This window comes from Parasteatoda tepidariorum, chromosome 5, assembly GCF_982258835.1.
Source record: "Parasteatoda tepidariorum strain Cologne lab strain chromosome 5, Ptep-v5.0, whole genome shotgun sequence".
In the NCBI taxonomy this organism is placed as follows: Eukaryota; Metazoa; Arthropoda; class Arachnida; order Araneae; family Theridiidae; genus Parasteatoda; species Parasteatoda tepidariorum.
Window position 1 is genome coordinate 26,165,079 of NC_141759.1, and position 15,485 is coordinate 26,180,563.

The following is a 15,485-nucleotide window of genomic DNA, read 5'->3' on the forward strand; positions in this document are numbered from 1 at the left end:
GAACAATTTTTTTTTTAATGTTTGACATTATTCGTAGTTTCTGAAAAAAAGAACAATTCAGAATGATAGAGGGCTTAAGTTTTCAATTATATTGCAGTAAATTTTTTATTTATACACTCAATAATAGTGCAAAACAATACGTCATATAAACATGAGACAACATTACAGCTTGTTATTCATTTTTAATTTAATTGTTGACAATATTTTTAAATGTTTGACATTATTCATAGCGTCTGAGTAAACAATTCTGAATGATAGAGTATTTAAGATTTCAATTATGTTGCAGTACAATGTTTATTTATGCACTCAATGATTGTGCAAAACAATACGTCATACAAACATGCGAGAACGTTATAGTTAGTTATTCGTTTTTGATTTGATTCCTAATCTCTTCTGTCATGACAATTGATTTATTTCATGCGGATTATTCATAGTGTCTGAATAAATAAATGAAGGACTTTTCACCAAGCATGTTGCACGTTTACAATGGCCAACATTTAGTTCTTGAAAGAATTATATTTTGGCCTGCAAATTATATATTATATCTATATAAAACACTACTAAATGAAATGATATCTATGCATAGAAAGGAACTGTAAATTCTTAACAAAATAAAGCAAAATGTTACTTTTGATATAAATAGTATTTTGTTGCTCGGAATTCTTCAATATGATGTTTTTTTAAAAAAAAATTAAGACGGTATTGTTTGTTTCTGATTAAAAAGATCAATAATAAAAACATGGTACATGCAATCCCACACAGGATAATATCTGAACTGCAAAAAGACTACGTGTGACCTTTGTGTGTTATGGAAAACAATTAGTTAATAAAATTAGGGACAGTCATGAAAAATATTTAAATCGATTAAAAGATGTATTTGTGGCCATATAGTTATTAAAACAATATTAGCCAATTCAAGTGACAATTTGTTCATTTTTTTATATTAATGTTTTTTTTCTCAAGAAATTTAATAAACTCATAATTATAAACTTATTGATTATTATTACTATTATAAATATGATATGAAGTCAAACAAAAGCTTAATTTTTACATTTTTACTTCGATGTAAAACTCAGGAAAATCATATTTAGAATGATACATGTTTATATATATATATATATATATATATATATATATATATATATATATATATATATATGTACGTATAATACTCGTCTGTACAAGATTTTATTGCTCGTTTATCACAATATCTTTAACTGATAAAATAATTTTAGAAATCAATTATAAACAAAATTAGAAAAACCCTAATCATAGGAAATTTAATTTCGATTTTTTAAATTCATCAAAAAAACTTATTATCTTTAATGCTGCGCAGCAAAATATTTAAAATAAGTTCGAGATGAGGTTTAAAAAAATTGAAACCAAATTTAATGCATATGGAATTTTCCATTATACAAAAAGAACAAAAAATAATATTTTATTTACATTACTGTGTATTACTCAAATTTTCTAAAAAATCAATTATATCATCGATAAATAGGCCTTAAAGGAAACTTATAATCCTTAAATTATCCGTATACCTTATTAATTCGTAATTACTTTATATGATCTCTTATTTACCAAGTGTAAAGATGTGTATCAAGTAAAGATAAAATTAGAATGTCATTTTTTCTAAAATTTCTTTTAGTCAACGACTAAAAATCTATCTGACTAACCTAAAAATCAATGTTTCATGTAATTCTTTAAAGTATATTTCTTTAGAAATCAAATAAATATCTTTTAACAAAGGTCAATGATATTAGAGAAACGCTTACAAATCCATAGATCAAGACCATTTTATTTTCTATATCTGACAAATTCCTGTCACACAGGGATATGAAAAACATCGATTAAAACTTTCCTTTACCTAAAAATAACATCATTTGAAGTGAAGTTATGTTTTTTTTTCTTTGCGAGTTCCATCGCTGATCGTGGTTAATTCACGGTTGGTGACCATGACTCGGAGTTCTGGCCATCGGCTTAAATGAAAGAAAAAGGTAAATAAAACGTGAAAAGCGAGTAAGAAAAGAAGCAACTATTATATTAAATCGCTCTGTTGCTCTCTTTTGATCGAAGTTGGCGAGATAGCATCGACTTTTGTTATCTTTCTTTTTGACGGCCATTATCATCAAGTGCCAGGAGATAACACCTATTTGGCGATGGCTCTGGACAAAAAGAATATTATAGCATGACATGAACTTATGAAACACTAAGGTTTGATAGTTTTGTTAAAAGGGCGAATTTAGAGATTAAGTTCGAGATTCAAATTTTCCTCCAGCTTTGTTTGTTCATTACATGGTTTGTGAACAGCCTCATATTCATGATTTTTTTCTATTAGAATTTATTTAGTTGGACAGTAAAATATTTACACCATCCCAAAAAATAAAGATTTTTTTTCCTGTTTTGTCCTCGCATACCGTGGATTTACTGATATTGTTTTTCTACTTTATTATACATTTTTTGCTTGTAACTTAATGTTTTATGTTTCAAATTATTTTTGTTCTCTCTCATTCACGTCTAGTAAGTCTTGAGCATGGGCACCTATTTTCGAGAGCTTGAAACATGTCAACTTTTAATACCATCTTAACCCTTTCGAAGGCCGTGGTAAGATACTTACCACCACGTTTTACCACTTTTAATTTAGGTTTCCATTTTTCAATAACTTCTTTCTTGAAGTGAGTTTGAATAAAATTGGTAACCATTTGTCACTTTTAAAAAACGTATAAAAGTTATAAAATGCATAATTCCTTTTGAAGTTTGTAGCATTTAAGGAATTTATTTTATAAATAAAGAAAAATAAAAGTCAGTAAGTTCCTAATAGGTCATGTTAAATATATTTACCACCAAAAAAATGGCATTTTTATAAACTAAATGAGTTTTTTTTCTTTTTAAATCAATTACTGTTCTTAAAACAATTTCAATTCCACAAATACTTTAATTTACCTTTAGTAGAAATAAAGGGCCCATTAAAGGGTTAATATAGTTTGAATCCAATGAAGTTTTTAGTTGAGAAATTATTATTTATCGTTTCTTGGGTTATTATTTTTTTTAATATAATTGAACTTGAAAGATATTAAAACGCATGCTATTTAATTGACTTTTAATCTTTTACTGGGCCAAATATATCCTCTTTATATTTATATAATGAAAAACTAGCTATATTTTGTTGTTTAACAGAGTTGATTTCACCAATTATTTTGATCCAATTCACAGTGCCAAGCTTTACATATTGCTGTGATGGGGGAAAAGAGTGCTCTTTTTAAATTAGTGTATGTATGAAATAAGGGGTTCTTCTTTTAAATCGCATCTGCGTAAGCTTAATAACAGGTTGAAATAGTGATATATATATATATAAACATAAATAGTAGAATAATATAAAAATAAATTAATATAAAAAAGAAAACTATTAATTTGAAAAACCGAAAGTCTTCCTCAAGACACATCTTTTGGTATATTTTAATGCAATATTTCTGAATAAAGAACAATCATCACAAGATAAAAATTATTCTCCACCACTTTAAACATTTATGAAAAATCTTGGAGTTGAGTAAAAATTGGTTTTGTACGAAGTTTTCAGACAGAAATCTGTTCTAGAGAAAAATACCATACCGTGCCTTGGAAGATGTAATTTATAGCTTGTATTTTGTGAATAGCATAATTTATTCATAGAAATTCGATTCCTTGAAATGAAAAAAAAAATGAAAATAATTCTTTTAAGAATTGTGAAATACTGTTATTTTGTGATCATAACTTTAAACCAATGCCAAACGATTGTAAACAAATTTGTGGTACGATCAGACTAAAAATGCAGACGATAACTATTTATTTTCAAAATAAAGAAAATGAGGTGATTTGAAGTCAATGAAAAACACTGACGAAAAATAAATCCTTCTGGCTGTCGCCCGAAAATTGAACAATCTGTCACCCACAATGTAGGAAAGACGAAAAAATATTCTTTTTCACATTTTATCCCATTTCCTGGGATCTAACAATATGGCGCTTTGAGAGAAGAAAAAAAAAACGCAAATGGAATTTCATTAATATTAAACGTTCCTTCTCACCCCGTGATCTTAAGTGATCTATGAACGGCTTTCCGCCAGGTTGAAGTTAAATATCGTCTGTAAAGCTATTTCTCTTCTCATATATACAATAGAAAATAAATTGGACTCATAAGATTATATTACAATTCCTTATCTGGGCAGATATATTTCTTTGGGTTTTTTTTAGAAGAATTTATTTTATTCCATTTACTTTTATATTTTAAAGCTCAATTTATATTAACTCTTTAACACTGTACCTGGTAACTTAGGGGATAGAGCATTCGTCTTGAGGTTGTAAGGGAAGGTACTTAGACTTTCTACAGTATAAGGCTTTAGATGAACAAAAACAAAACAAATTTTAAATATTATTACATATTATATAATTATAATATTATGTTATTAATATTATTATATTATTATTATATATTATATAATTATAATATTATATTATTAATATTATTATATTATTATTATATTTATATAATTATAATATTATATTATTACTAATATTATATTATTATTATATATTATTATTGTATGATTGTTATATTATATTATCATTAATAGTATTATATTATTATAACAAATTATAACACTATAATATTTAATATTTACTGCTATCTGCAAGTTAATATAAAGTTATAGGCACAATTAATTTCAGTTATAAAATACATAATTAATTAGAAAAAATAAATACATTCATTATATAATAATATCTTCAATATCGAAGTGGATTGAACATCATAATTGTAAATAAGGTTACGTTATCCTAGCCATGCATAGTTTATATACATATAAAAATATTGATGCGTGTTATTTTATTGATCTTGTGCACCACAAGGTGACCCAGGTTCGATCCCAGCATAGGCTGGGCCATTCGAATTCTACTCCCGGTTCGCATGGACAACAGTGTAGATATAAAATATCCTCAGTGGATTGATCATGGGTTAGAATCCCCTTGCTGCCGTTCTATTAATAGGAGGTTTTCGATTTTTTTCTCCCCGTGTAAAAAAAGTGCGATCTATTTCCATCAAAAAGTCCTCCACGAAGGCTAGTTTGTCCCATTGGTTGATCCAGGTGTTCCCTTGCCTTCTGGAGTTGTCTCAAAATTACAGGTACATTGATAGTCGAAAACTCATAACTGTGTCTGCTGTTTAACGCCGGTTATAAAATAAAATAAAATATAGCACTGTATCGTACCTAACTATCTTTGAAATAAAATAGGTTTTTAACATTGTTTATATCACAATATGTAGTTACGTCACTATAAAATAGTACATATCAATATTGTTCACAAAAGAATTTGTATGGCTCTTAAAAAATATTAAAAGTAGTGTCAGATTTGTAAAGTAGAAGTCAAATTTTTTTTTCTTCATATTTCACTTTCCAATTAAAAGATTCGATTCAAGTATGATCCCAACTAGATATATAGAGGTTGGACAAAATTATGCAAATACTTCTGCATTAACAGGGATTTTGATTTTACAGGGATTTTGAGTTTACATGGCAATTACTGTTGGCGAAATTTGAAAGATCATGCTTGAAGCTTTTAAAAATGATATTAGTTTACCCATACAAAATTCGGATTTACTAAAAGGAGCGTAGGAAGTCATTATTTTTACCAGTTTTAATACCACCAATTTAGAAATTATTCTACAGAAGTGCAATACTTGTTTAAAAATGCTTTTTTAATGATATACCACTATCATGAATTGAAAATGGAAAAAAGCTCATAAGCTCAATTTTATCCATGTAAATTTTGCATGGATAGGGTTAAAAGCACCTTTTTTAAAGGTTTTAAGCATGATCTTTCAAATTGTGCTAAGATTTGTCGTGTTAAATCTTTCAGAACATTTGGTGCTATGAGATACACTGTTTAAAAAGAGTTAGTACAGAAGTGCTTCGATAATTTTGCTCAACTCATGTTTCTATTTCAAATTATAAAGTGTTTTGGTAAATAAGAATTTGTTTAAAATACCTATCAGGCCTAAAAATGGCCTTTCAATATCAAATAAAGTTTTTGCCTATAGGAATTAATACTGTATTAAAATAAAGACAATGAGATAGTGAAAAGATGGCCTATCAGCAACAAATTAAGTCTTTGCCAATAGGATGTAATACTGTATTGAAATATTTACATTGAGATAATGAAAAGATGGCCTTTTAACATCAAATTAAGTCTTTGCCAATAGGAATTAATACTGTATTAAAAGAAAGACATCGAGATAGTGAGAAGATGGCCTATCAACATCAAATTAAGTCTTTGCCAATAGGAATTAATACTGTCTTAAAAGAAAGACAACGAACTAGTGAGAAGATGGCCCATCAACATCAAATAAAGTCTTTGTTAACAGAAATTAATACTATATTAAAAGACAGACAACGAGAAAGTGAGAAGAAGGCCTATCAACATCAAATAAAGTCTTAGCCAATAAGAATTAATACTATATTAAAAGAAAGACAACGAGATAGTGGAAGATGGCCTATCAACATCAAATTAAGTCTTTGCCACTGGGAATTAATACTGTATTAGAAGAAAGACAACGAGATAGTGAGACGATGGTCTATCAACATCAAATTAAGTCTTTGCCACTGGGAATTAATACTGTATTAGAAGAAAGACAACGAGATAGTGAGAAGATGGCCTATCAACATCGAATTAAGTCTTTGCCAGTAGGATATAATACTGTATTAAAAGAAAGACAACGAGTTAGTGAGAAGATGGCCTATCAACATCAAATTAAGTCTTTGCCAATAGGAATTAATACTGTATTGAAATATCTACGTCGAGATAATGAGAAGATGGCCTTTTAACATCAGAGTCTTTTGCCAATAGGGATCAATACCGTATTGAATGAAAGGCATAGAGATTTAGAATATGGCTCAATCTATGCATTAAGAAAATGGTTATAAAAAACATTCTTTTCGGGTTCAATGTATATAAAATTATCATAAAACGTGAAGTTAATTTAAAAATGAATAAAAAATTATAATTTCATGAACAAGACTGAAATTTATTTTATTTTATTTCCTCCATAAAAATTATCCATGCTTGTCAAAATGATTGTTTCGAAACAGTCCATTATTGAATTCGAAGTATTTGACAATAAATGGCGGAATGATTTATAAAACTAAACGTAATATATTGTTTTTACATTTTCTTTAAATTTGAGAAATTTCATTGAAATTTTACTTGCTCGACCATGAAACTCTTTAGGAAAGATTTAACTGCCCGGTATCAAAGATAAATAAATCAAGTAATAGATTGAACTAACTCACTTGAAAGATTTTATGCCAGAAGAGGCTCGGTTTCACGATATGTCAAACAGATGGGTGGTTATGAATAATTTATGGAGCATATGGTTGAGTAAAGATAGAAATATATGCTTCTGTCAAAGTTTTTCGACTATTTTATATTAGTATTTGGCAACACTTTTACACGGAGGAAATCCACTAAAAAATGCTTACTTTTATGTTATGGATAAGAAACATTATCGTTGAGTGAAAATAAACTTTAGTAATTTTGATGGCAAAGCTAAAATGCAATAGATAAATTTCCATTTATTTATTCGGAGCATCTATTTCTATAATATTTTTATGATAGTACAGTCCAAGCTATGTATCTGATATTGCATTATATAATCTATAGATGAATTTATCTTATGTGGCACCATAAACGCGGATATTTATCTATATATTGCCCACTAGTCAGTTATCTTTCATTTTTTTAGGTTGTCTTAAGTAATAATTTAAGTAGTGCTAAAAATTATGTACATGTTAATTGTTAATTGGGTATAATATGAAAAAAGCACAACTACTTCCACTTACTAGGAATAACATTTACCTTTTAGTTTAATTAATAAACTGAGTTTTAAATATGCTTACTAAATTCATAAACTTCGGTAAAACAACAATATAAATTATTTCCAAAGGAACTAGACTAATACAATTGGGTATACTATAGCCTACTTCACAGGATGTGTTATTCCTACTAAATTTAACTGAAAAACAGCATTTTCTGCGAACCTGATTTTTAGCAACAAGTAAACATTACATGAAGTGTGTTGTTATAAGTCGCTACTCGGCAGGTTGGAATTGTATTAGTCTAGTTCCTTTTGAAATGTGAATTTAGTAAACATATTTAGAACTCAGCTTATTAATTAAACTAAAAGGTAAATGTTATTCTTAGTAAGTAGAAGTAGTTGTGTTTTTTTCATATTATACCCAATTCTAACCTGGCGAGTAGCGACTTATAACAAGACACTTCGTTTGATGCTTTTACTTGTTGCTAGAAATCAGGTTCGCAGAAAATGCTGTTTACTAGTTAAATTTAGTAGGAATAACACGATCTGTGACGTAGGCTATAGTATACCCAATTTAGATTCATTTGGTTAGGTTGTCTTAAATAATAAGTTAAGTATTTATTTGAATAATTTTGCATTTTTATTGAAATGAAAATTTAGTTACAAAATGATAAAGATTTACTTTTGATTCTTTTCTTAAAATGGATATTGAAAATTTAAACATAAACGGTGCTATGGTGCATCATACTGCCATACTAATTATTGGTGATGGAGCTTTCCTTTTTTGAGCATTAACATATATGACGTTGGAGTTATGGAGTTCTCAAATATATATGATAAATTTTTCTCAATTACTTTTAAAATAGAATATAGGCTCATGCGCACAATTGGTTCACTTTTTAAACAGTCTGCGCAGAATACTTCCGTGTGGAAGCTTTCTGATGTTGGAGGTGATGACCAAGCTGAATGCCAAAGATAATATGATGGGGAGTTAAAATTGTTTTTTCGTTTTTCAAGCTCTACTGAATATACTAATTTACTTAGAAAATAACTGAATATACTAATTTATTTTTTTCAAAGAAAGAAAACGTAGTTAAATTAATTTTTTTTAAAAAAGAAAAGTTAAAAGTTGCTTTTTCTTTAAATGAAATGAAAAAAGTATCGTTAAAACTGTTTATTAATTTCTTCATTCTTCTAATATCTAAGAGTAGTAATACTTTATAAATTATGTATAAAACGAACTTTCCAAGTTCGATTAAGAGCAATTTGCATATTACACCAATGCAAACACGATAATATAATTCGTATATTACGAATGTTACATTAATATTTGAAAAATGTTAGATTAATTTTTGAAAAATGCCACGTGTATTACACTAATAGCAGCAAAATACTTCCCATAATTGCAAAAATGATATTCTGGAATTTTATTTTTGCATGCTGAAAATAATTTTAATGAAATATCTTAACACCTGTAAAGAATATCTCCTGTTTCATTGCTAAATAAACATTATTTCTTAATAATGAAAGTTATTTAGTCCAGACAATATACTGAAATATAAACTAGAACAAGGAATTGAGAAATTATACTTAGTGTTTACAAAGAGTGGAGTTTAAAATGTTTTAGTTTTCAAAACCAAATAAGGAAGTAATGCATAAGACTTCATCTATTGGGGAAAAAAAGGTGTAAGGAAAAACAGTGATAGTTAGTTTTTGGTTAAAATAGTAAATATATTTTTATACTACTGACAGTTTCAGCTATAAAATGACACGGATTTCAAACGTAATCTAAATAAGCATTTTTTATTATTAAAGTCGCGTTAATCACGCGTATGAAAGAGTCATTGAAACTTTACAAAGTTTCCAACGTGGAAAATTTAAATTGGAGTTCAAAAAACTGATAACAGCAAAGCAAGTTCATATATAATTAATTATAAAATATTCAAATATACTACCGTATTTGTTTTATTTCAAAGATTGTACGAACCCTGATGTTGTCGGAATGGGAAACGAATCAAATAAAACCGTACTATGCATACTTAAGACTAATTTTCCCATCACTTTAGTTCCATTTGCAGTTTATAGCTTTAAATTTGTTATTTAATTACTTGGTTCATATTTGGTTACTAATAATAATGTTAACTAAACATTCAAATGAATTTTATCAAATAAGCTAAATGAACTTTTTGTTCATTTAAAATACCAAAATATGAGCCGAGGTAATTCAGAGGATAGAGCGTTCCCCTTCTAATCAGGTGAACCGAGTTCAAATCCCTGCGATGGCTGGTCGATTCCATTCCCGACTCTCACCGACCACAGTGCTGAAGCAAAATATCCTCAGTAGTTGACGGATCATGGGTTAAAGTCTCCTTGTCATCAGGTTAACCGTGGGAGGTTCTCGTGGTCTTCTTTTCCATGTAACGCAAATGTGGGTTGGTTTAATCAAACAGTGCTCCTCGAAGGAAAATGTCTTACAATACTTGATCCAAGAGTTCCCTTGTCTTTTGGGTGGGTTCAAAATTACAAGGCTACGGAGTTGAACATTAGTAGTGGCAAACCCAAAAAATTAGGTACGTTGATCAAAGACGGTTATATATATATATATATATATATATATATATATATATATATATATATATATATATATATATATATATATATATATATATATATATATATATATATATATATATCGGCAGAAACAATTTAAGACGTATGTCAAAAACACAACCGAATATCGAATCGCCCTCGGTTATGTCGCGAGATTTCTTTTTGTAATTTAAGTGATTAATATAAATGTTCACGTTAATAATTTTAATTTGATTTGACAAAATTCATTTTAAAAATTAATCTCTCTCTCTCTCTCTCTATATATATATATATATATATGTATATATAATAAATTTATGTATTGATATTCAAGTAGTTTAACCCTTTTATACCAGCGTCTTTTTAAAACGGCTGTACATTCTTCTTTTTTTTTAAAGAAAGAAAAAAAAGATGGCACAAGTACTTGATTATTTGGGAAATATTTTGAAAAAACAAAATAAATCTTTCTAACGCAATACTCGTATGTTAACAATAGAAATTTGTATATCTGGATCTAAAATCAACAGAGAGCGCTTTTTTAATGGTAATAACTGGAGAAAAAAATATTCACTTGGTATAAAAAAACATGCAATGCCACTTTTTTTTCACAGATTTGCTTTGTATACATAGACCACTTTTAGATCCTGTCCATTTTATCATTTAATTATGTTATTTTATCTAATTTTTTACACTTGCGTAATTTCTGCAACCCTCATTCTTCTCTTATTGTTAAACCAGTTTCAATGAATGAGCAGATAGCCCTACAGGATAGTTACTCATTAAAATTATGCTTAAATCGGTAAAATCCTGTCCATCCATGGGTAAATCAGGTGTCAAAGCCCCCAATTAAAATTACAATAGTATGAGAGTTTTGTCTTTATTCGTTTATTCTTGAATGAAATGATATATTAACCTATCTTTACAATGTTAGAAATAATATTTAGTTATAAAAGTTGTGTTGTTATTTTTAATTTTAAAGTGAAAGTCGGAACCTCAGTATTTTGTTTGCTTATATTTAAATTAATAATTTTGGATGTGATGGGTACTTCACCATTTCCAAAAGCTAGCAGGAATGAATTAGATTATTGTACTGTTTTATCCACCACTATTTCTAAAAAATTCGTAGGCCTACATAATTCACCACTTTATAGTACTTAACTCTATAGTACTTAACTCATGTTATACCTTCTAAAAAGTAAGTAAAAATAGTCAAATATTTGCAAAATTTACTTAGTAGTTATTTACCGATTTTTTAACTGTGTTGGCTTGTCCGGAGCAGTTGGCATCTCTGAATATAGCCTTTTTCCGTGGAACAAAAGCGCAGTATATCAAAATTGTCCACCAGAAGAAAAGACAATGTTCTAAAGTGTGTTTTTCTACATAAGAAAAAATTGATTTTGTTTTGCCGGGTTTTTTTTCCAAAAAGTCTGTGCGTTAGGGGCTAAAGTATTTTGTAGAATCTGGATCAGTTGGCATCTCTGAGACTTAAGAAAAAAAAAGTTTTATTTTTTTTAAAGCTTTTGGTTACAGTATAAACAATTTTTTTTTATTTCTCTTTGAAAATAGGCCGAATATGACAACGTGGGAAAGGTTCCACTTACAAATATCAAGATATAGCCTGTATCCAGAAGATTCCCCTGTAGTGAAAGATCTTTTGCATGAAATGGCATCAGAGAGAATTGTTAATTTAGGTAAGACTTTTTATTCATTTTCTAATATTTAATATATATTATAATGTTTTCCTTTCCATCAGTACGATTTATTTCTTTATGCGTGACAATTTATTAGGCTGATTTCTATATTCATTAGGGAGATTTCACACTTTTACGTTAGCTTCCGTACTCCCCCGTACGTAAGACCTGAAGCAACTGCGCATGCTCGCATAAGATGCTACGTATCTTTACGATATGTTGGCGGGATTTACGCTACAAAGACAAAACTGCAAGCACGCTGTTTATAGGTGTTAAACGTTGCTTTATGTTTAAGCCTACCTTCGAACTAAAAACATAGGCATGGAATGAGAATGTGAATAAATGTTTAAATGAAATTTAGAAATGAATCAAATTTGATCTTACAACCATTGGATCATTCAATAAAAAAAAATGCGTGGAGTCCCTCAGCGCGTAAGAAGTTAAACTTCGTAACCTGCGACGTTAATTGTAGAAGAATCAGCAGTCGTAGAAGGATCACTAAATCTACTCAACGACTCTTTTTCCTGCTCCGCTCACTTCCGTGCTCTGTAATAACGATAATATTGTGCATTTTTCCCTCGTGGACCTCTTGAACCAGTGGAAGTGCTTGTGGCTGCTTCATCGTCTAGCCATGGAAAATGTATTTGTATTTATAATGTGAATGCGCCATAATGTAATTTCAGAAGAGAAAACCTAACAATCAATTGATATTCACAAGAGACGTACCTTGACATAACCTTAAATCCGTCGCATAGTCCGTGGGATTGTTTTCACTCATTTTTTACAATTGTTATCCACTAAATTTGAAAATAAAAAATACTACCCTATTAAATTATATTTGTATCAAAACAAACTAAAAAAATATTTATAGAAAAATAATACTTTTATTATTTTTATGCTAGAGAGAACCAAAACGATATGGAAATGAATGAGGGAAAACTGGATCCTACCACGCGATTTTCCCGGCCAATAAAAATGTAGCGTTAAACGTTTAACGCAACCTTGTTGGAAGTCGCATAAGAAATATAACTTCAAAAATAATTTCATTGGTTTTTGTATAACATAATGGTTGCCTGATTGAATTAGTTCCATAAGAAACTAGATATATTTTGCTATTTCAAAATTATATTTATTTTAACTATGCAATTTAGTCAAAAGTAGTTAAATAATCAATAGAAGTTTCCTAATATTTTTTAAACATTAATGTTAATAATAAAGGAAAGCTGCACTCTTTATCGCTGAATTAATCAAAATATATGATCTACCAAATTTTTCTGCTCACAGATCTGCAGTTTTGCGTAGAACAAAGCATCTTGAATCGTATGCCACAGGTTTAAAATAATAGTCTTCATCCATTGTAAATGTTGGTTTTGATTTTGTGTTCAAAGTTAAAATGATATTCCAGTAATATATTGTAGCTCTTTGTTGTTTAAAGAATAGTGGTTGTTAAACGTTTAAAAACGGTTGTTAAATGTTTTACATTTTACTGGTTTGTAACATTTGTTTTATTAGTGTTGCCAGTCTGACTTCACTGCAACGGGGAGTGTTAATCTCCCTTATAAAACAATGATAGCACCATCGGTTTGTATATATTTCTTCAAAAACAGGTGGCAACAGCTCAACCTTCAAAAGTATTTATAAAGTGGTACAATTCGAAAACTGAAACTTCCAGAAATAGATTTACTTTTTTCAGCACATTCAAAGCTCCCCACGATATAACTAACTTAAAGTGGCGTTTTATACGAAGTTTTAAGTTATACAGGCATAGGGATGGCCGGAATAATTAATAATATTATCTAAACCGAGGCTGGCTCATGCATAAAAACAAAAATTTTGCTCTCGCTCGAAAACATATTCCTCAAAGCGGAGCAAGTTATATCAGTGTAAATTAAAGAGTGAACTTTTTGAAGAGTCAAATTTTTTTTTCATCACTGAATTCCAAGTCGACAAGGCTAATTATCTGGGCATCATTATAAATTGCTCACTAAACTAGAAATTACATGTATCAAACATCCTGAGAAAAGCAAAAGCAGCTTATCAAACCCTTAAACCAATCCTAAACAAAGATAGCAAATTGGCTTTACACACCAAAAGGCATATACAAGTATATCTGATGTGTATCAGACCGATACTCTGCTATGCATCCCCGGCCTAGGGGGGCTCTCTCAAACGCCCAACAAAAAAGACTGAGGACATTTGAACATAAAGTTATCAGAAGAATCACAGGGGCTCCCTGGTTTGTTCGTAATAACACACTTTGCAACGATTTTAATATAGATAAAATCGATGAATACTTATACAAACTCAACGATACCTTTTTTAAAGGAGCAAAAAATTGCTCTACGTGTGATTTTAACAAACTATTAGATATTGATTTTATTGAAACTTCAGCCCGATAATCGCTTTTTTCCTGAGCGACTACGTTCTATCTAGGCATTTCAGTTAATCTTTCTGGACAAACTCTGCACTCTACACCAATGAAGCCCGGCTACCGGGGGAGGCGAGGGAGTGCAGAGGGAGTCTTCCCCATTTGTAAATTTTGTAAATATTTTATTGTTTTTATTATCTTATGTACTATTTGCGACTTATATTTAAACCAGATTTGATTTCCCAATTGTATTTATATGCGATTTAACAAATATTAAGTACCGCACCTCCCTTCCCTTCCTTTTACCTAAACTCGATGAAGGATCAGATATCCATCTAGGATAGCCACTCCGAAAATACTTGAATAGTTAATTAGTACAGTTATCTTACGTACTGCCTTTTTACTGTCTGGCACCAGCCAGTCAAATAACTTACTCAAAAAACAACTACTTCATATTGTTATTCCGAATTTTATAACCGTGTTATTTTCGTTCGTAACTTCGGCGGGGAGTAACCCTTTACTGAAGCTGCTGACAGTCGCGAGGGAGGAGGGTCCCCCCCGTTAGATCCCTTAAGTCACTGTTTAGACTTGCCTCAATTATCATGCATCGCCCGTCATAAACGTTTTAGTATTAGCCTCGATCTTGTATAGATTTTCACGTTGTTTATCTCACTCTTTTGAGTATAGCTCTCACGTTACCTTGTACATAGCCCGTTTTTCGTGTCTTTTTATGATTTTACCGGATTTCTTTTAATTGTTTTTTTCATGTGTAAATTTTCAAAAATTAATTTTTAATGAATTAAAAATTTATTTACTAATTTTTAATTAATTAATAAATAAATTAATTATAATATAAATAAATTAATTTTTAAATTAATTGATTGCATAATTAATTATTTTTTTATTTTTTATTAATTTATTTTATGTACTTTTAAGTTAAGAGTACTTTCTTTTTTAGTCTCTGGATGTTTCTTTACTTATAGTTACAACTGAA

At 29.2% G+C, this 15,485-nt stretch overlaps 1 protein-coding gene across 2 annotated transcripts in view; it reads left to right on the plus strand.

Annotated features, from left to right (window-relative positions):
• Window positions 1-15,485, plus strand: part of LOC107446378 (extracellular serine/threonine protein CG31145) — a 162,968-nt gene that overhangs the window by 121,213 nt on the left and 26,270 nt on the right. For both annotated transcript variants that reach the window (XM_087163554.1, XM_087163555.1), the window contains one exon: window positions 11,999-12,123. In XM_087163554.1, coding sequence (XP_087019680.1) covers window positions 11,999-12,123 — 125 coding nt within the window. The remainder of the gene's footprint in view (window positions 1-11,998; window positions 12,124-15,485) is intronic.